Below are 23,248 nucleotides of genomic sequence, written 5' to 3'. Positions count from 1 at the left end.
GAAAGCTGGGCCATGTCAGTCATCGATGTCTAATGCTAAATTCACATACCATATGAAGCCCCATCCAACCTTCCTATCGAGATTTCTTCTGAAATGTCGAAAACGGCATTCAGATGGAGTCCTGGACGGCTCCATAGGCTATCATTACTGAAATAGAGACCAAAACTGCTCCGAAGACACCATTCTCTTTGGCCAAAATGCCGAAAATGAATGGAACACTGCTGACATGAAGACCAAAGCTTGAAGCTTTGGTCTCCATTTAAGTAATGACATCCTGTGGGGACACAAAAAAATAAGAGGTAGAGCAGCACGCCTATGGAATTCATTTTTGAAGTTTTCTTATATTCGCAAAGTAATATCATTGGTGTGCAAGGACTTTTTTTGCAAAGATTTGGGTACAGACACTGTTCTTCAGGCATATTCAAAATCAAGAAGTTAAAGAAAACACCTGATCAAGCTTCAACATAGAATGAAGGAAGTGGAATCTATAATACATTCTCATAATAGTCATAAGGGGTCCAGTTGGAATTGAACCAATGGAGCTGCATAGGGTTCCGTTGGCACTTCAGATGGAAACCTTGGACAGGAATGCTGGATGGGGGCCCAAACAGTTTTGGAATGTAGCCTTAATGATACAGGATCAGCTATTTTGTTAGGTGATCATTCCTGGCAATCCCCAGCATCCAGTCTCCATTATTTTCCCTATTCCATATAGCAATCCTTTGGCACTACTTTGAGCCTTTGTCAAAGAAGGCTTCACTTTGGACTCTACAATGAAAATAAAGAGGAATGTTAGATTGAATGTTGCCTTCTTCATCACTTAGATAATAAATAAGGAAAATCAAGAAAGATGTTCCAAGATCTCAGTAACTTGATAGGTGGGAGGCTGATTTTGGACACAACAATAAGTGTCTCCAATGTGCTTACATCATCTATGTACCCTCCAACATGATTACTAGAGTCAGCTTGTAATGTACCTTTCTTATCTTTTCCCAGTAGCACCAGTTTTGGTGGATACAGTGGGGTCTCAATCAACGAGGGGCGCAGTTCAGCTATACGCATTTCAGTTGGGCGATGTCCGAAGGATTCCTGAAGGTAAATAATTGCAATAAAGGTCTTTGAGAATGCTAAGCGCTCTTTCTATGTGGAGTCTAAATCATATTTAATCATAGCAATAAGGGAAAAAAAGCATTAGGAAGAAGTTATAAAGAGCTCTGATCCCACTTAGTCAAACACCTACAATTTCAGGCTGTCACTGTAATTAATATATTTGACAAATATATTCCTTCCTGTTCCAAAAGGAGGAAATTAGTGAAATACAGTCATCAGGATTATTCTTTACTCCTACAAACTGTGCATGAGCAAATAACCTCATAGGTATTTAAATACGTAGTTCATTATTAATGTTCATGGTAATACACAGCAGTAGGGGCCAAGAAACCAACGAGGGTCTACTCCATGGTTCATTTTGGAGATGATCATAGTTTGTACATCCCCTTTTTAGATTACAAGTAAAGATAATGGCAGTCGTAGGTCCCCTTTGTTTGAATCCCCTACTGCCTACTATCGTCTACTATATAGGCAACCACAAAAGAAGCCGCATCTAGCATGTATCTGGTGAAAAGAAAGAGAGTCCATGTTTTCGCTAAACATGCCTTCAGAAGATAAATTAATAGAGGTTGTCTATGCCAGACGACTTTATTTGGGTTATGGGCAATACATACAGCATTTACAGGTCTACGAAGCAGCCATAAGTATACTGCAATGGTTATATTCTTAAACTGTCCATAGTGGCAAGTATTATAGTAGTTATATTCTTGTACTTAGAGGCAGTATTATAGTAGTTATATTCTTGTACATAGGAGGCAGTATTATAGTAGTTATATTCTTGTACATAGGAGCAGTATTATAGTAGTTATATTCTTGTACATAGGGGCAGTATTATAGTAGTTATATTCTTGTACTTAGAGGCAGTATTATAGTAGTTATATTCTTGTACATAGGAGCAGTATTATAGTAGTTATATTCTTCTACATAGGGAGCTGTATTATAGTAGTTATATTCTTGTACATAGGGAGCAGTATTATAGTAGTTATATTCTTGTACATAGGAGCAGTATTATAGTAGTTATATTCTTGTATATAGGGGGCAGTATTATAGTAGTTATATTCTTGTACATAGGAGCAGTATTATAGTAGTTATATTCTTGTACATAGGAGGCAGTATTATAGTAGTTATATTCTTGTACATAGGGAGCAGTGTTATAGTAGTTATATTCTTGTACATAGGAGGCAGTATTATAGTAGTTATATTCTTGTACATAGGGAGCAGTATTATAGTAGTTATATTCTTGTACATAGGGGGCAGTATTACAGTAGTTATATTCTTGTACATAGGGGGCAGTATTATAGTAGTTATATTCTTGTACATAGGGAGCTGTATTATAGTAGTTATATTCTTGTACATAGGGGGCAGTATTATAGTAGTTATATTCTTGTACATAGGGGGCAGTATTATAGTAGTTATATTCTTGTACATAGGGAGCTGTATTATAGTAGTTATATTCTTGTACATACGGGGCAGTATTATAGTAGTTATATTCTTCTACATACGGGGCAGTAATATAGTAGTTATATCCTTGTACATACGGGGCAGTATTATAGTAGTTATATTCTTGTACATAGGGGGCAGTATTATAGTAGTTATATTCTTGTACATAGGGGGCAGTATTATAGTAGTTATATTCTTGTACATAGGGGGCAGTATGATAGTAGTTATATTCTTGTACATGGGAGGCAGTATTATAGTAGTTATATTCTTGTACATAGGGGGCAGTATTATAGTAGTTATATTCTTGTACATAGGGGGCAGTATTATAGTAGTTATATTCTTGTACATAGGAGCAGTATTATAGTAGTTATATTCTTGTACATAGGGGGCAGTATTATAGTAGTTATATTCTTGTATATAGGGTGCAATATTATAGTAGTTATATTCTTGTACATAGGAGCAGTATTATAGTAGTTATATTCCTGTACATAGGGAGCAGTATTATAGTAGTTATATTCTTGTACATACGTGGCAGTAATATAGTAGTTATATCCTTGTACATACGGGGCAGTATTATAGTAGTTATATTGTTGTACATAGGGGGCAGTATTATAGTAGTTATATTCTTGTACATAGGAGGCAGTATTGTAGTAGTTATATTCTTGTACATAGGGGGCAGTCTTATAGTAGTTATATTCTTGTACATAGGGGACAGTATTATAGTAGTTATATTCTTGTACATAGGAGGCAGTATTAGAGTAGTTATATTCTTGTACATAGAGGGCAGTATTATAGCAGTTATATTCTTGTACATAGGAGGCAGTATTATAGTAGTTATATTCTTGTACATAGGCGGCAGTATTATAGTAGTTATATTCTTGTACATAGGAGGCAGTATTATAGTAGTTATATTCTTGTACATAGGGGGCAGTATTATAGTAGTTATATTCTTGTACATAGCGGGCAGTATTATAGTAGTTATATTCTTGTACATAGGAGGCAGTATTATAGTAGTTATATTCTTGTACATAGGGGGCAGTATTATAGTAGTTATGTTCTTGTACATAGGGGGCAGTATTATAGTAGTTATGTTCTTGTACATAGGAGCAGTAGTATAGTAGTTATATTCTTGTACATAGGGGGCAGTATTATAGTAGTTATATTCTTGTACATAGGGACAGTATTATAGTAGTTATATTCTTGTACATAGGAGCAGTATTATAGTACTTATATTCTTGTACATAGGGGACAGTATTATAGTAGTTATATTCTTGTACATAGGAGGCAGTATTATAGTAGTTATATTCTTGTACATAGGGAGCAGTATTATAGTAGTTATATTCTTGTACATAGGGGCAGTATTATAGTAGTTATATTCTTGTACATAGGGGCAGTATTATAGTAGTTATATTCTTGTACATAGGAGGCAGTATTATAGTAGTTATATTCTTGTACATAGGAGGCAGTATTATAGTAGTTATATTCTTGTACATAGGGGGCAGTATTATAGTAGTTATATTCTTGTACATAGTGGGCAGTATTATAGTAGTTATATTCTTGTACATAGGACGCAGTATTATAGTAGTTATATTCTTGTACATAGGGAAGCAGTATTATAAGTGGTACCTCTGATCTTTCTGAATGCTCTTCTTTTTCCTTCCTCTTTGGGACTTCTAAGGAGTAACTGCGGATGTTTCCAGCATCAGACATTTGCGTCTTTTGGAATTCCTTGTGTTCCCGATTTGAAACCTAAAAATAAAGTAGAAAAATTAGAAGTTTGAACACTGAATCCAAGATTTTAGTAAAAGTGTAGTAAGAATGAACTGTGCACAAGCTAAGTCAATTTATTGATGTGCAGGCAACTCACTTTTTAGAATTACTGTTGCATACAACTGAAAAATTACTTTTAATAAATGGTAAGCGTGAACTGAAAGGGATTGTCTGAACAACACACATTGGGAGAAATTTCCAATGCTGGTCCTAGTATAATTACCCCCAGCACACACTGTACCTAATGAAGAGGTACAGACCATTCCATGTATGACGCGCATCTTGGCACCTTTATACGCCTTCTTGGAAATGTATGGCCGGTCTGACCTGGCGTACATTTCTGGTATAATTTACACTAGTTCCTGTCATAAATGATGCATAAATCTGGCTGCCTGCAGTGGCCAGTTCCCCTGCTGATAAGCCCCTCCCACTTTTCAGAAAAGATGCATGGCCGCTGCAGAAAGAAGAGTAACAACTGTTTGCGCAAATACCTGCTTCTGCAAAAATTAAGACTTTACACCAGAAACTGGTATGAAAAGCTTTGAAAATGTGCCCTCTGTTTTTAAAAGGAAACTGCCAAAAAGATCAGTGGATAATTTTCAACCTGCCAGACGATGGCGGCCCCTACAGGAGACATTTTTCATTACACGGTATCCATTCAAGATGGAGGATGACCATATACTATAGGGTTGGCCCCAGTTTTCTAGACTGAGAGCTGTTTTTTATCAGCTCTCCACTGAGACTGATAGAATAGATCCCCAGTTGGCTGCAGAGCTTCTGGACAGGCGAGATGACCCCTTTTATGCGTTTTATTTTCCAATGAAAGTAAGCAACCTATCATATATTTATTAATCACATGCGTGGATTCGAAGTATCAAAGGATCATACACAGTACATACCATAGTTGCATTTAAAATTTTCCCTCATATCTGGACAAAAATACCCCTTAAATGTAACTACAACTGTCTTATTTGCATATAACACACCCACTTCACCATAAGCTCCCCCTACTCTGAGTTTAGAGGTTAGACATTTATTGCATAGCCTCGCTCCTCAGAGCGTCCATCATTTTTTTATATTTTTACAGCTTTTCAAAGTTCCTAGAGCCGAAAATTTAAGAGCAGAAATTTTTTGCCATTTCACCATTCAGAGACTTGAATTTGCGAACCCCAAAAATGAGGAGAGGAACATATTTTGTGTAGTAATGGGAAACTTTCAGAACTGAGCTATAGTGCTCAGAATCTTAAACAGCCTGAGGGTGCACTAACTTTACATTCACTTCATTGGATTAAATGATTGGTGGTAGTCCTCATAGTAACATGATCAGAAGAGCACCATAGCAGGTTAAAGGGACTCTGTCAGCTACTTTGAGCCCTATGAGCTAAATTTATGGTTAGCTGACCCACTGAACCCAGAGATGTAAGTTTAATACTTACATTCCCTGCCATTCCCCCAGTGTCAGCGCTCAAACCCACCACAGAATGCAGTCAGCAGACTACTTGATGCACGCCAAGTAGTCCTCCCATTCTACGCATAGAATGGGAGGACCACTTACCAAGCGCCTGTGTAGTACAGTCAATGCAGTCATTGGCAGTTTGAGCGCCGGCCCCGGGAGAATGGCGGGGAATGTATTAAACTTACATACTCTGACTCAGCACGTCAGCTACTTTAAGCCCATAGGTTTAGCTCATAGGGATCAAAGTAGCTGAGAAAGTCTCTTTAGGGCTAAGTACACACTTGCATCACAAAAAAGTTCCGTCTTACGACCTCAAAAATTGGATGTTTTTTTTTCATTTGTCTGCAGCCCCATGAAGCTTCCATATTCTGTCCGTATGTCCGATTTTTTCTTCTGCATGCCATCTATTTTTCACGTCCACAAAAAGACTTAAACAAACCCGATTGTTTCTGCATGTTTAAAAAAAAAACAAAAAAAACAGACTGCACTCGGATGGGATCCATGTGTTGTCTGATTTTTTTCTATTTTCATTGACTTGAGCGGGTATCTTTCATTCGTAAATCGCATCAGAATAGTGCATGCAATGAGTTTCTATATGCAGCCCATGTCTGCGCAAAAAACTCGCTAGTGTGTGTTGCACCATAGAATAATATGGGTCCTGTCCATGTATCGTCTGTATTTTAATGGACTACACATAGAAAGATCCTAGTGTTTTGCAGGCCTAAGATAATATAAACTCTACAGATCTTTTAGTGAAGTTGATTGCTGTGGGTCTGGCTTCTGAAACATCCAGCAATCAGCTAAGGGCAAGTTATGGCTGGACGTAGAAGTCAGCGCAGGAAAGATGTAGGGATACAATACACGCTAAGCATTCAACTATATGGCCAACCATCTAATAGGTGGGTGGGTAGAGCCGGTCACAGTAAAAGAATATTCATGAGGAGGGGTAATGAGTGAAGACCCCTCTTTGTGATGTCCTTGTGCCCTTATAAAGCATATGAACACAGATTATCTTTTTAAAATCACCCCCCTTTTAAAAGAGTTGACCAGGACTATTACTATTGATGACCGAGCCACAGTATAGGTCATCAATAGTTGATTGGTGGGGGTCTGCCACTCAGCTGATCACCAGGCTTACTATCAGTATGAACAGTGCTGGAAGATGATAGTTTTGTCTGTATTTCAGCAGCCCATTTGTCAATAGGAGCTGTGCCTGTAGTACCAAACCAGGCCACTGCAATATGGATAGCACTATCTGCTTCCAGCACTGTGCACACTGACAGTAGGCCTGAGAATCAGCTGCTCAGCAGGGATTTCAAGTGGTGGACTCCTGCTGATCAATATTGAAGACATATCTTGAACATAGGTCAATTGTAAAAGTCCTTATGCATGATGGTATTCAAGCTCTTATGCATACAAGAGAAGAAATTAAAAACTCTTCTGATACAATATATGGGGTACTTAGTTTACACCATGGAAGCATAAGATAGTATAAAATCTAAATCAGGTCAGAACAGAACAATCTGTGCCAACGTTAACGATAATATTACATTACACTGTTTGCAGACAGCAACACGTAAAGGCTGGGGGCACACATATCGCTTGTGGGAGGCCATTGGTTTTATGCCTGAGATGGACACAACTGATGACATTTCCATGCATTTTGAGCACTAGTCTGATGTCTGTAGCCGGACACAAAAAGCACTGCATGCAACATCCAGCGTCAAAACTGATGTGTCGAATGCCACAAATGGTCCCATTGAGAAGTATGAGATCAGATCTGGCATCAGTTCATTAATCTGTCTTTGAAAAGTTAACCATTTTTGGGCAATTACTTTTTACTGCACTAGTCTGAACTTATTGGGGGGTAATGAGTTGTTCCATATTGCCTCTTCCTTCAAATACAGGTTTTGGCTGCTGATCTCCCCTCCCTCCTACCAAGTATGTTATTTGCAGATTGAAGAACACTTGGTGGACAATCAAAGTATTAAATCAATGGCTAGCTTCAGTCCCCCCCCACAGAGCTCAGGATATTGGCTTGTACCCTTTTACTTTCACTTCAAAGAGAGTCCAATCCATTTTAGCCAGGAAACGGCCTCCCACTTGACCAAATTGAGCATGTTATAGAGCAGGGTTGGACTGTATGTTTGCAAAAATGCTACTTCCTACAGTTGGGATCTACCTGATGCTAAATTCTCACCTTGCCTCACGGATGGTAAATTTCCAATTTCGCCTCAAGCAATAACAAAAGCCAAAAATGTAAAGTTCTAACATAAGTAATCTCTAGCACACAGTTGCAATCAAAATTCTTAACCTTCTTCCCCCATTGCAAATTAAATTTGCGAAAATTGGAAATTGCTGTTTGCAAAAAAAAAAAGCAAAAAACAATCTAAGAAGAATAATTTTAGTGGCTCAAAACAATTAATATAACAAGTGGTTTCTCCAAATTCATCCCAAAATGTCCCATTTAATGGCTAGTGCAGTCTCAGAATTATTCACCCCCTTCATGACAAGCATCGTTAGTACTTAGTAGAGCACCTCCTAAGTAGGATGTATAGCTTCTGACAGCGTCCTGAGGGATCTTAGCCTATTCCCCATGGACAATAGCCTTCAGGTCACTAATATTCTTTGGTTTCCATGCTACAACCGCCTTCCTCAGATCTCACCAAAGATTCTCTATGGGATTCAACTCAGGTGACTGTGATGGCCACTCCAGAATCTTCCAAGACTTTCTCTGATATCAAGCCTTCGTTGATTTTGAGCTATGCTTGGGGGTCATTGTCCTGTTGGAAGATTCAGCCTCCTCACACAAGTCATTACATTTCCTCCAAGGATCTCCTGATACTTGATTGAATCCATCTTGCCCTCCACATGCTGTAGGTTTCCAGTACCAGAGGAAGCAAAGTAGCCCCAGCCCCGTCACCGAGACACCGCCATACTTCACTCTGGGCATGAGGTGCTTTTCAGCATATGCTTCATTCTACCTCCAGACTTACCACTGATCCATAGGACCGAAAGACTCCAGTTTTGTTTCTCCACTGCACAGAACAGAATCCAAAAACTTCTATGGTTTATTTATATGGTTTTGAGCATACTGGAAGTGACTTTTCCTGTGCTTTTTAGTCAATAGATGTCTTGGAGTTTGTGCATAAGGATCTTTAGCATTTAGTATGCACCTTGCTGTGCAAATGGAAATGCCAGTGCTTGCTGCCACCAAATCTAGCTGCAAGTCTTTTGTAGTCAGTGGAGGGTTTTTGACTACTTGCCTCCTCAGAAACCCAATGGTGGCTGATGATGAATTCTTATTTCCTCGTCCAGGTAGTGTAGCTAATGTTCCATTAACTTGGAACTTGCAAACTTCTTCCAGCTGTATCACTAGGAACATTCAGTGCCTTTGCTATCTCTCTGTATCCTTTTTCCTGTTTGTACAAGGCAATGATCTCTTCTCCTAATTTTTTGGACTCCTTTCTTGACTTAAAGGGGTTCTGTCACTAAAAAAGAAAAATGCTCTACTTATCTATTCCTCCGCTATCAGTCTACTTACCAGATCTTCACCTTCCCCATGTTCTCCTGTCTCCTGCAGTCCGGGGGTCACTTCACCTCCAGCTGCCTGATTCTTCTCCTTCCTGTGAGGTTACGTACATTTGGTTGGCAGTCTTCCAATGTACATTACGTCACAGCTTACAGGCCAGCAGGAGGACTGCCTATCTTCTTCAGAGATTGCTCATGCGAGCTGCCTCTGAAATAGATTACAATTCCTTCCTAGGCAGTGAAGCTACAGCACAGGGATGTGACCTTAACTGACCCAGCCAGAAGGAATTTGTGATAAGCAGCCCTCATAACAAGCTGGGCCCAGCCTGCAGTGAGCTTACCTGGGGCACAGGAGAAGCTTAACCAGGAAAAGATGTGATAAGGAGACAGACAGGGAAGGGATAGGTAAGTTTAGATAATTTTTTTTAAATGACAAAACCCCTTTAAGGTATTTTGTGTTAAATTTGGAGAAACCGCTTGTTATATCAGTTGTATTGAGCTATTTAAATTCTTTTTGCTTGATTGTTTTCTTTTAAAGCTGAAAACTTGTAATTTTGGCAAATAAACCTAATTTGCAATGGGGGTTGAATAATTTTGATTACAACTGTACCATCACGGAAGGTTAGAAAGATAAAAACTTCCAATAAAAGTGGGTCTCTATCTTGTTGAGGTTGCATAATTCCTATCAACATAATAAAATATACCCAAAGGCATTTGATTCCCTTATGGAAGTAATGTTATGGGGCAACAAGAAACATCTAAGACAAAAAGTCAAAGTTGAAGATAAATACTATGATTGGACCCAATGACATGCAGCCTCATTCACGACATTCTTTGACTCCGATGTTGCATAATATCTATATCCAACATTGAACAAAGTTTGGATTATTATTGAGGAGACAAGGAGTAGAGTAAGAAGGTGACACCGTGTATAACCTTCATAGGTCATCGGTACCTGGCTGTTTAACCGGAATGGTGACTAGTAGGAACCTACATGACCATTTATGTGATTGACCACACCCTACAAGGCCAGTAAATGGCCCATGTTTACAATACAGAGAAAATTTTTTGCATCACCTCAGACTTCATGTCTTTTGCTGAGATTGGCCACTTATGTTCATATTTTTCCTTGAGGTTCTGCTCTGCAGTTGGTGTTGGAATGGAATTTTCCAAAGAAGAGCTGTGGCTTCCTTTTCCGACCATGTTCTGAACTGACTTCACCATATTTTTTAAGTCTTCTGGGTACGGTGTTGGGTATCTCTTGAGATTGATTTCAACCTGGATTTGAAAATAAAGGATTGCAGTAAAATTTTGTCTCAATTTTTATAGGTTAAATATCTATGGGGTCATCTACTAGGTTCTACCAAACTGCAGATCAGTGCCTACTGCTGCAAATAGTATATCACTGCAGCATTTCTATATGGTTCTTGCTTGGGCGAATGAAAAATTACAAACTAGAGGGAATAAATGTGCATTTACTTCAGTTTAAAGGATAAACCTGAAGGCAAGTGAATAAGAGGGCTCAGAAGTCTTTACCTAAAGTTTACGAGGGTCCATAGGGTTACTGGAAGACCAATGCAAAGTCAAAGGCTCAGAAAAAGGTTCAGATTAATAGTAACTAGTGAGACTTATTTTTCTTTAGTTAGAGGGATTGTCTGAGATTAGGAAAAAGGTTCAGCTTTTTTCTTTAACCAAAAACCGCATCACTCTTGACGATAGGCAGTGTCTGGTACTGCAGTTTAGTATTATTCATTTGAAAACAGCAATACCAAACCAAGTCCATGGATAAAAAGTGGCACAGTTTATGGAAAGAAAAAGCTAACATTTTTCCTAAACTCAAGCTTTTTAAGGCTATGTTCACACAGTGGAATTCAGCGTGGAATTTTCTACGTAAATTCCACTTCTTAAAACAGAATCAAAATCCGCGCCTTTCTCCCATCGTTTTTGCCGTGGATCCATGCACAGATTTAGCCCAGTCAATGAGCAAAATCCACATACTGAATTTTGATGCAGAAAATCACATTTCCACATTAAGGATAATTTCACATGGTGACTGCGACATTGGGCCGTGAAACTCTAGCATTTTTGTGTTAAAACCGCCTCGTATCACTTCGGGAAAGCAGAGATCCTCACTTTGTTTGTGCAGATTTGCTGCAAATTCTTTCAGCTGTGGAAAATCCACAGCAAGTCAGCTACGTGCAAACGCATCATTAGGGTATGTTCACAAGGAGGAATTCACCGCAGAACTTTCTGCATGAATTACGTATTTAAAAACCATGCCAATATCCGCACCTTTCTGCTGCGTTTTTTTATATGGATCCACACATGGAATTTGCCCTGGGAAAAATCCATGACCGGAATTCCACCTCGGAATTCTTCACGCTGATTTTCCCTATTGACAGGGCTAAATCTGTATGCGAATCTGCGATAAAGACCGCGTCAAAAAGCCAAGGATTTTAGCGCAGTTTCTAGAGGCGATTCCATACACTTAGGGTATGCTCACATGTTGAGTTAATGCAGTTGATTTTCCATATGAAGAATCCACAGCCCTTAGAGTACAAGCCTTGTGCATGGTTTTCTCAACATAGCTCATCCATATGGTGCGGATATAATTTGCACGGGCTTAACATTCGGTGCAGATATAAAATACACAGCATGTCGGATTATCAGAGCAAATGTCACCGCTTCAAATGAGGGGGATGAAATTTGCATCAAAATCCGTGATCATTTCGACATGAATCGGCCCCAAAGTCCGCAAAGGACTTCTGTTGCAGAAAATCCGCTACGTTTAAACATGTTCTAATCCTTGCTGTAAGAATTTGTGTTTATACATATTTAAACAAGCCTAAATAATCATTAAACCGCTTACAACAAGTCGCTGATTCTTAGAACTGTCCCGATCAGTAAAAAGCTGATCCGCTTTGCTTGTGACGAATGATGCAAAAATATATATACCTGTACGTGCCAACCAAGACTACAGTGACAGCGGCTGATGCAGAAATATACACCCTCCAAGCAATACCGTCATTGCAACAATTAATGCAACAATGTAGACACACCAAACAGGACTATTGCAACATGTTACAATACTAGCACTGCTGTAACATAGAACATGGACTGCAAGCAGCAAATGTCCCCAGCATTAAATGACCATTAGCAAATGGGTAAAGAGTGATGAGGCAGAGCAGATAATCTACAGTAGGCGGCACAGGTCACACCTACGCCTCGATTTTTGTCATAGCCTGAGTTTTATCACTGACATTTAGTAAATGTTACATTTGAAGAAGAATTCTATGCAGAAAGACTTTCCATATTGTCAGGGAATAACAATGAGCCGTATTGCAAAACAAGCAAAGGTGCAACTGACTGACATCAACAAGACCTACCCAACTCTTTGTCCTTATTCCTGTCATTTGCCCTACTTTTTAATGAAAGGTGATGCTAATAACCAGAGGCGTAATTTGAAGCTCCTGGGCCCCAATGCAAAACCTGGAACGGGGCCCCCCACTATAATGCTTTATTCATAGTACTGGGCTCCCTATATAAAGAAGAGAGGCCTTATGGGCCCCCTAAGGCTCCTGGGCCCGGGTGCAACCGCATCCCCTGCACCCTCTATAGTTACACCCCTGCTAATAACAGAAGCTTCCAGAGCTCTGCGTGTCTCGTCCATGACATGACTATTCCCACAGCTCTTTTTCTGGTATTTTGGTCACCTCTTATGCTTTGTAGGTAATGTTCTTTACCCTTCCCTCCCTGCATTGGATCCTCTGTGCTCTTTTGTCACTCATATTGCATCGTCCCCCTCTGTATACCGCTGCCTTCATTCTAGAAAAGCCTACAATCTATTGATCACGCACGTCTGTCTGATTGATTATTCCGGTTTCGTCAGGTGAAGCATTAGGAATGAGAATGAGGTTTTAGAAGTACGACAGGTGGAAGTTGTTCATCACTCCATTAATTTCGCATCCAAATAAAATATATTCAGCTTGAAGGGCTCAATAATAAGTCTCGTCGTTCTGAAATTAATTATATATTTAAAGAAAAGGAGTACGAGTGAAGCATGTGGCGGAATCATGTTGCTTGGGATACACTTGAGAAATTAAGAAGTGTTAAGGGTTTTGTGACAGCGCATACTGATGACTGAAGGAGGCTTTTTATTTACAAGATTTTCAGTCAAAATAAATAAAAAGTTTCAGCAGACTTTTCAAATAAAAATATTTCAGAAAGTTCTAAGGACAGGTCGGTGAAAATCTGAGATATCATGGTAGGTTGCCTGCCTATAGGAGCTTACAATCTAAATGGCATGGGTGGTGGGACACAATTGGTACAAAGTACTGATTTTTGGGCAGTGAACTTGTGTTGTGAAGTAGAGATGAGCGAGCACGCTCGGTGAAGGCAGTTACTCGAGCGAGCATCGCTCTTCTCGAGTAACTGCATACTCATCAGTGCAGATTCGGTAGGATGGGGTGGAGATCTCTCTCTCCCCTCCGCTCCCTCTAGCTGCCCCCGCGAATCTGCTCAGGCGGGTATGCAGTTACTCGAGAAGAGCGATGCTCGCTCGAGTAACTGCCTTCACCGAGCGTGCTCGCTCATCTCTATTGTGAACCCAACATACAGCAAATATCTCAGCCAACACGGATATAAGAGAGCATATCTGAAAAGGTCAGGTTGTATATGTGCAATGATTAGATGTTCCATGATTAGAGAGTCTCGATCTGAACCTTAGCGAGCATCTTTGGGGGGAACGTTGGGTCAGAAAATATGAACAGCACCTATCTTCTTTAACAGAACTCACCAGACATTTGCAGGATGACTGGAGGGAAATAGCAGCTGAAGTGTATCAGATGTTAGTAGAAAGTATGTCACGGAGAGTATCTGATGTCATTAGGGATAAGTATTAACATATGGGAATAAAGACTATTTGCTCAGGAGTCCAATTACTTTTGGTAGGATAGTGTATTTCCACATCGTGTCCTATTTACATACCAAGATACATTCTAAGAAGGATACATGAACCAAAGACATAATACTTGCTTCTCCCTGCTCAGAAAATGGGCTAATCTGAGATTTTCTTGTTAACATTGGTGATGTCTTAAAAGACAGGGCTGCATTAGTTATAGCCTATGTGGGATAAAACTAAGGGTCTGGAAAATGTGTATCCTATTTATAAATGAAGCAGATGTTTGACCACAACCACACAGAAAACTGTAGATCTCGAGAAAAAAAAATGGCCGGACATTATATAAATATAGTGTGAGTATATGTGTAATTTGTACTTAAAGGTGTTCTCTGTTTTAGACAATTCCTATTTGTCTTTTGTGAATAAGCTGATCACAAAGTGTCCTTTGTGCTGGGACTCCCAGCGATCATTTATAATCGGTGGAGAAACTTGGCACTGGGTGTTCGATTTCTCTGCAGCACCCCCACAGGGGAGACAAAGTATTACACAGTGTTCATTCACATCAGTGGGTTGTCTGTATAATGCAGGACAGGACGGGTTCTCCAAAGCAAGAGATCTTTATAAACCACTCTACACTCTGGTCAGAAGATGAGGAGCCTGAGCAGCGTAGCGCCCTCTGTTAACTCAGAATTCAGTAACACAGTATAGGACAATGGGGTTTTTAAACTGCACACTCCTCAATATCAGCCCCAAACTCTGTATGCAGCCTTCCTGCATGCCATGGTCTCTTCAGGAGTGGTTATACTCCATCTCTGCTTAGGGACTGTATTAGTCCATAGACTTTTTCCTGTCCATGAATCTGCATTCTACATTATCTACAGATGGATACAGGAAGGAAGGTTTTAAAAATGAAAAAAAAAATGCCTACAAGTAAAAATTCTCAGATCCTATAGATTGCACCGCTGAATATACTGATAGCATGTGCAAGCAATGGTATGGTTGAAAGATAGCTCATCTACATAGATGGTGCAAGAATATTGGGGCATATGTATTATAGTTTGTACGTCAGTTTTCTGGTATACAAAACTTAACATTTTGGTGCATGCACCAATATTGTGACTTTTCAGGCATTTATGGTCATCCCTCCACTTTTACAAAAAGGGAGTATGGCATAACGCTAGGAAGTGTGGCCTCGTGCAGTCTGTCAATTCACTATAATGTACACCCATGGCTGACCTAGCTTGTACGGGAGAAACACCAGGTGGGTGTAGGCTGGGGGTTATCGCTCCCCTTGGGTCTGCATCTTGTGGAGCTACATGAATCACCCTCCTCCTGGCTCTGTCTCCTCCCCTCTGATGTTCCAAAGCATCGCTGTCAGCCCATTGGCGCCCCTCAATATGCATGCTTGTTTTTGCTACTGCATTTATGTTATTAGCTTGGTTCTGGTATTTTATCTACCGGTATGTACTGAGGTTGGTTCCAATGCTGTATTTAAGTTATGAGTTTTGTTCTTCTGTTGTATTTATATTATAATCTTGGTTCTGGTATTGTGTTTATGTTATGAGTCTGCTTCTGGAGCTGTATTTATGTTATGAGCTTGGTTCTACTATTGTATCTATGTTCTGAGTTTTGTTCTGGTGCTGTATTTAAGTTATGAGTTTTGTTCTTCTGTTGTATTTATATTATGATCTTGGTTCTGGCATTGTGTTTATGTTATGAGTCTGCTTCTGGAGCTGTATTTATGTTATGAGCTTGGTTCTGGTATTGTATCTATGTACTGAGTTTTGTTCTGGTGCTGTATTTATGTTATAAGCTTGGTGTTGGTGCTGTGTTTATGTTATGAGCTTGGTTCTGGTGCTGTATCTATGTTGTGAGTTTGCTTTTGGTACAGTACTTATCCAGTGAGCTGGTGTGGGTATTCCGCTATCTTGCTACTTTTTGCACATGCAGATTACAGGCAAACTGTCTATCAGTACAATTTATATTGTTTTCTTTTTATGATGGGGGAGGGCGCCAAAAAAAATTCTGCACAGGATATAATGTAAGGCCGGCATTGTGTACATTGTTGCAGAAACCTATGCCAACTTGGAGCTAGCATGGGTTTCCACCTGGCACACAGAGGTGCCACAACACACAACAAGTGTATTAATAGGCACAAGCCTGTGGCAAGAACGCTGGTGCATAGTTTACTTAGAAGAGCAGATGCCCGCTGATGTAAGTAAATATGCCCAGTTGTGCCTTCTGTGCTACAATAGTTTAACATGTATGAAATTAGAAAAACATGACTGCTTTCTTCCATGCAAGGCTTGTATCAGGTATTGCAGCTTGGCTCCATTGAAATGACTGGGCCTGAGCTGCAGTACCACAAACATCATGTGGACAGGGGTAGCACTATCTTTGGAAGATAGCGGCCATGTACAACCCCTTTAAATGGACTATGAGCAACTTTCCCCTATGGATCTGCAGGTTATTAATATTCAGTGGCTGCTTATGTCAGCTTGAACCTTGAACTGACCTTGACTTTTCCAGGAGCCTCCTCTTCCTCTTTCTTGTCCTCAAACTCAAATGCCACGGTCATCCTTTGCTGTCGCTGCTCTTCCCACAGCGTAGGGTTAAAACTGTCGCTGTCTGACTGGAAATCTGAATTAGAAAACCAACATTGACTCTCTCACATGTGGCTGACAGGAAATTATTAAGGTTGTCAAGAACAGATTCCCATCTCCCAACCTTTGCTGGCCCAATTACCAACGAGACACTAGATGGAAAAAAAAATCGTTGCTGCCATATGTTCACCTCATTAGCCTCCGTCAGTGGCGGTCCTCACTGATAAATATTAGTCACCGACATATGGATGAGGATTATGTAACATCACTGCCATGTAATAAAGGGCCCCACAAAACGAAACCACCAGCAAATACTGGTCCTTGGTTTGACCTCTACAGTCAGCGTAAGGCATAAAGCTATAGAGGGTGCAAAAGTACCAGTTAAGCAGGGTTCACACTTGACTGAAATCCCGTGGAATGACCGCACGGAAATACCATGAGATTTCCGTGGGAGAAATGCAGCTTCAAAACCCGCAGCCTTTCGAAACGGATTTTGGAGCAGCTTTGCCACCTGCATTCCACTGCGCCCATCTCTCCCCATAGAGAGGCGACTGCGGAAACAGGGAAAGAATTGACATGCCACACGTCTTTGGATTCCATGTAGAATTTCAGCGCAGCTTGGCCGCAACGGATCAGCCGAAGCATGTGGACGAGATTTTTGCCAATCTCGTCCACTTTGCTGGCTATTCCAGGGATTAAAGCCGCGGGTGAAATTTCCATGCAGAAAGTCCACATGGATATTCCGAGGCAATTACGCCCTGTGTGAACCCAGCCTTATACTCAGGCCTTCATGTCTGTTGAGGCTCCTCCTACCCCCAATAGCATAAATGGTACATGGTAGTTTGGGACCACTTTACATATTCTGTAATGAGGCCCAAGATCTTTAAAGGGGCACTAACTTTTCAGACAACTTGTCATCTAACAGCTTATGTTAGTCTCATCATTTCTGTAATATATTTGCATTACAAATGTTGCTGCTTTACCCCTGTAAATCATGTTTTAATCCAGTTTCTCTGCAATCCATTCTCTGTCTTTTGTCTTCTGCGCTCAGAGTCAGAGTCTGCAGGCTGACAGATCTGCAGACACTGAGATAATCTCCACAGTTTCTGCCTCTCCTGCTGTTACAGCACTTGTGTGTATGTATGTGTGGACACATTACACACATCATAATGGGTTTAATAACCATTTGGCCAGAATATCTCTTAACTCCTGATCCTTCTGGGAAAGCAAAAGATCGGGCATTCAGATACTACCTCCCTGCTCATTGGACCAGAAATGGTGCAATACAGCATGGGAAATCAGTGCTGGCAGAATATTAGGCTTACTACATGCCCCCTCGAGGATAGTGAATTGCAAACAGAAGGGCAACAGAAAAATTGGGAAGACCACCCTAAAATCAAAACTTACAGACAAGATATTTGTTAAAAAGTCAGGTACACCTTAAGATACCCTCAATTAGTGTTAAAGGGGTTGTGCCTTTTCCATTGAAATGACAGGTGCGCAAGAACGAGGGTCCCGTGTCCCACTCTTCTCAATACTGTGGGCTCATTGCACCTCCTAGTTGCACACTCTTGGCACTGCTCCATTCATTTCAATGGAGTTGACAGTAATAGTTGAGTAGAAGCGCTCGGTTATCTAAGCTAGTCTCACTGAAGATGAATGGATCAGCACCATGCATGCTCAACGGTTACTCCATTCAATCCCCTGACTGCGAGGGATGCAATGCGCCCCCTGTGAGACGTTCTAAAAAAGTTCTAATTTTTGCCAAATGTGAGCCAATGTTTGTGACTTTTTTTTCTACCAGAAAACTGATGCAAATCCCTAAACAAATTCTCCTATGCTGTAATAGCTTTCCAGTTTTAAACTCTGTGCTTGCTGTGAGTGAATGGAAACATTCATGTTTAGTTCCGGAATCTGCAAATAGACCCTAAGGCCTCATGTCCACGGGGAAAATCGGGCCCGCTACGGATTCTACATGTAGAATCTGCAGCGGGTCCCTCCTGCCCCGCGGATGTGAGCGCTGAAAATACAAATAAATAAGAATTTACCTTTCCGTAGTGGGCGGCGAAACTCTGCTCTTCCTCACGGCCGGATCTTCTTTTTCGGCCGGCGGATGAATTCCTGACGCCGGCGGCACGTCGCCGGCACGTCATCGACGTGCCGCGCGCATGCGCGGGGCACATCCGCCGAGCCGAAGCAAGGGAGATGCGGCCGTGAGGAAGAGAAGAGCTTCCCGGCCCGCTGTGGGTGAGTAAATGCTTTAAATTCCTATTTTAGGTCTCCCCACGGGAGACCCGCACGAAAATGGAGCATGGTCCAGATTTTTTCATGCTCCATTTTTTTTAAAATCCATTTTATTGACGATCCGCGGGTATTTATCTACCCGCGGGTGGTCAATGCATCCCTATGGGGTGCGGATCCGCGTGCAGGTAATCCGCTGCGGATCCTAAATCATATTTTGCCCGTGGACATGAGCCCTAAGGCACCTATTTATCATTCCCGGGACACCAGAATTCTAGCACACATGTCAAAATTGGGCATTTACGCTGCGCCTTCCAACTCTTTCAAAGAGTGGGCAGAGCCCAGCTCTAGGTGGCGCGACCTCGCACAGCCCATCACATTTACTATAAACTAAGCCAGAACCTGGCACAGATTATAGCAAAAGCCATCTCCAGTTCCTAGCTGGTGTAGATTTCCATTTGGTGCATGGAGGGGCTTGCGCCTCATGATACTTTTGTCACTCATATTTGTGTTCAGGGTTTACACTTCCCACAGCAGAGAGTTTGCTACAATTGTTTCCCGTTTAGACATTCCTTTTTAGACAGTAGTCCCTTTTCTGTCAATGAGGCTTTGCTACAGTGGGGCATTTTTACTAATACTGTAGACATCGTTACCTTCATCCCCACGTGGCTGCTGTGGGAACATATAATTGGTTAATACCCTCTGCTTGGTGTCAGGATGAGCTTCTGTCTGTAGAGGAATGAGAGCTTTGGACTAGAAGAAAAAGAAGGACAACTGGTTATTTACCATTGTTCAGTCACATGACATGTTACCCACATAACTAACAACTGGCGGTGGTTGGACGGCAAGCAGAGGCAATTTCCTTATAGCTAGTATATCACAAACATCAGGACATATCTATCAATATTCATACACCTGGTTAATTCCTTGGGTTAATTCCTCACCCCTTGTATACTAACATAGGACCCATGAAAAGGGGATTCCAAGATATGTTCTCACCACCATTGAGGCGTACAGCTAACCTGCACTAGACCCCCTTCTTTAGGGACTCCACAGAAGATGTTTCTATCCTACAGTACTAAAGCTCTTGCCTATAGTGTTCTTCTAAGCTTTCAGTCACAGTACTATTATCAGTATCTATAGGGATCAATGCTCGTATATGTCTAGCTGTATCCTATACAGCAGTGTTCCCCAACTCCAGTCCTCAGGAACCCCCAACAGGTCATGTTTTCAGGATTTCCCCAGTGTTGCACAGGTGATGTAATTATTGTCAGTGCCTCAGACATTGCCACAGGTGTTCTCCCTATAGGGTATCCTGAAAACATGACCTGTTGGTGGTCCCCGAGGACTGGAGTTGGGAACCCCTGCTATACACGGAGCGATCACTGCATTAGGAACACCTACTCAATAACGGCTTGGTGCACCTTTTGGGCGATCACGGCTTTCAGACATCGGGGAACGGATTCCACAAGTTGGTGAATCCCCCCCATACTGAACTCGCCCCATAACAGCTGCAGCAGCTGCATCAGTTGGTGCATATGTAGGAACAGATCTCACAGCCCTTTCCAGCAGATCCCAAACATGTTCAATGGGGTTACTGTTCGGTGAGTTTGGGGACCAAAGCAGTGTGGAGAATTTATTGTCATGGTCTTACAACTAATCCGCAGTGATTCGAGCTCAATAGGGGAACTAGGTAGTAGAGGAAAGCTTCCTTAAGATATGAGTGCTGATGGTCAGCTAACAGGTCCTTGAATCATTCACCATTCATGGATTATGTTATGATGGCCAACAATCCTAGGTTATTGCCAGGAAAACACTCCCCAGACAAAAATACTGTGACCACTGGACTGTTGAACCCCAACGGTGCACCCATGGCACACAGCTTCATGATGTTTATGCAGATGCAGACCTGGCTATCGGTATAATTCAGCAAGAAAAAGGACTCTTCACTCCAGACAACCTTCTGCCATGTGTCCAAGGTCCACTGAGGTCTTTCCTTGGTCCATGGGAGGCGTTATTGCCAATGATGCGGGGTCATCTGGGCCATCCTTGTCGGTCTTTGGCTGTTGAACCACAGTCAATGCAAGATACGCTGCATGGTCATTGTGGAGATTTGTCTAACTCCACCACTGTTGTACTGCTGGGTCAGCTGGCACACTGTGGCACATTGTTGCTGACATACCAGACGTGCCACCTTACACTCGCCTCTAGGATCAACCACACGTAGTCTTCTGCTGTGTGATCTTCTATCGGATGTCTGTCCATGGTTCAACCAGTCTTGGTACACCCTTGATACCATGGTTCAGGAAGAGCCAACAAGTGCAAGGGTTTCAGAAATACTGGCAACAAACCCTCAGGCACCAACAGTCTGCCTGCAGTCGATGTCACCCAAGTCACCACGTTTACCGATGACTGCCAGAGCAGAGGTCAGCCCATTATCTGACAGCACACTGTGACACAGCCATCATGTGGTACCGCATTACTGATCACAAGATGTCATGCGGCAGCTGTTCCTAATGCAGTAATTGTCTATTGTATATACTTTATATGAATCCTCATCTATATATTGTATATCGTGAACTGGAGATCCAACTGATGAAGACTTTACCTGATTGTCTGAAAGCCACAGAGCAGCAAGTTCTTTAAGTTTCGTAAAGCTGAAGGGCAAATTCTTTAATCTGAAAATGAACAAGAAAGTCTTAAAAGTCAAATGATCGAGGAGTAAGATGACTTCTGCTTATGTCAGGGGTTGGGCTGTACATCACTGGACAATGTTGGGGGTCATTGTTCCCCATCCTGACTTTAGAGAGAAGACACCTTGAAGCATAAGTGTACCTTTACACTGAGTAACTATTGTCCAGACAGTCGCTCAGAAAAGTCGCTGAAGTCTACGAACAACAGTAGTCTATTTGCTTTTATACAGAGGATGATTGTTCATTAGTTGCTCATCACCCTCTTGGTGGTCGTGTTCACAAGGAATGACTATCATCTGCTTTTGCTCTTTTGAACAATTATACAGCCAATTGTCGCCCATTTAACCCCTTGAGTGGCACGCCTGGAAAATTTCCGGGACGAGCTCCACTGCTCATAGTATAAATATGCATGCCTCTTCAGATCCAATCCATTTAAGCCGGAAGAAGTACCCTGCGTTGGTACGAAAGCTCGCTATCATTACATCATGTATTTTTGTTAGCCATTAAAAGGTATCATATCTACAAGATTACGTCGTTTCTCTTGCTGAGAACAATCACACTGCTCATAGTGACATAGCCCGGAAGATTTCCGGGCTATGTATCACTATGGGAGCTGCAGAGCACAATGCCACAAGCTGTAGCAGTGTGCTCTGCCTGCACAGACCCACACAGAGCAGTGCAAGGGCTTTGAAAAACCAGCAGAAGATATTGCCGGCATGTCGGCAACCTCCTGCTTTGTTTACAGGTTGCCATAGAGACCATCGGCTTGTCAGAAGCAAGCCGATGGTCTCTGTGGCAGGGAGAGCTGGCTGTTAGCTGTCAGAGGACAGCTAGGTAACTAGCTCTTACAGCAGAGATCAGAGAAAACCTCCGATCTCTGCTGTGTTAACCCTTTACATGCTGCAGTCTATGTGACTGCAGCATGTAAAGGGTTGTCACTGCAGCATGTAAAGGGCTGTCACCATCGGACTCCCGGAATGTGATCAGGGGTCCTGATGGGTCCCTGTGGAAGTCCCCTAAAGGGACAAAAAATAAAAAAATTTAAAAAAAATTAAAAAAAAAAAAGTAAAAAAATTATAAAAAAAATAAAAAAAACACTTGTCTCCCTTTACTTTGTAAAAAATCAAAAATACAATCACACATGTGGTATCCATGCGTCGTAATGACCCAGAGAAGGAAGTTAATACATTATTTAACCCCTTAATGACATGGCCCCTTTTTTTCTTTTTTCCCCATTTCTTTTTTTCCTCCCCCCTGTTTAAAAAATCACAACTTGTCCCGCAAAAAACAAGCCCTCATATGGCCATGTCAATGGAAAAATGAAAAAGTTATGGCTCTTGAGACGCAACTGCAAAACTAGTTGAAATTCAATGATTAGACCATTTTAAAAAACCTGCCCTGGTGGGCACGACAGGGTGGTAGAAAACCTGCCACTCAAGGGGTTAAAGCCACCCTAGGGCTCCATTCACACTGGGGCAGTTCGGTTGCAATAAATACGACACTA

The 23,248-nt window shown here is 41.4% G+C and overlaps 1 protein-coding gene across 1 annotated transcript in view; it reads right to left on the bottom strand.

The window, feature by feature from the left end:
* Positions 1-23,248, bottom strand: part of LRRC7 (leucine rich repeat containing 7) — a 345,019-nt gene that overhangs the window by 66,832 nt on the left and 254,939 nt on the right. The window contains exons 14-19 of the mRNA XM_066597771.1: positions 21,660-21,729; positions 19,705-19,804; positions 16,723-16,847; positions 10,385-10,585; positions 4,177-4,299; positions 978-1,089 (exon numbers count right to left, since the gene is read on the bottom strand). Coding sequence (XP_066453868.1) covers positions 978-1,089; positions 4,177-4,299; positions 10,385-10,585; positions 16,723-16,847; positions 19,705-19,804; positions 21,660-21,729 — 731 coding nt within the window. The remainder of the gene's footprint in view (positions 1-977; positions 1,090-4,176; positions 4,300-10,384; positions 10,586-16,722; positions 16,848-19,704; positions 19,805-21,659; positions 21,730-23,248) is intronic.

The sequence above is a fragment of the Eleutherodactylus coqui genome, chromosome 3 (assembly GCF_035609145.1).
Source record: "Eleutherodactylus coqui strain aEleCoq1 chromosome 3, aEleCoq1.hap1, whole genome shotgun sequence".
Taxonomy (NCBI): Eukaryota; Metazoa; Chordata; class Amphibia; order Anura; family Eleutherodactylidae; genus Eleutherodactylus; species Eleutherodactylus coqui.
This window is presented reverse-complemented; position numbering and strand designations above follow the sequence as displayed.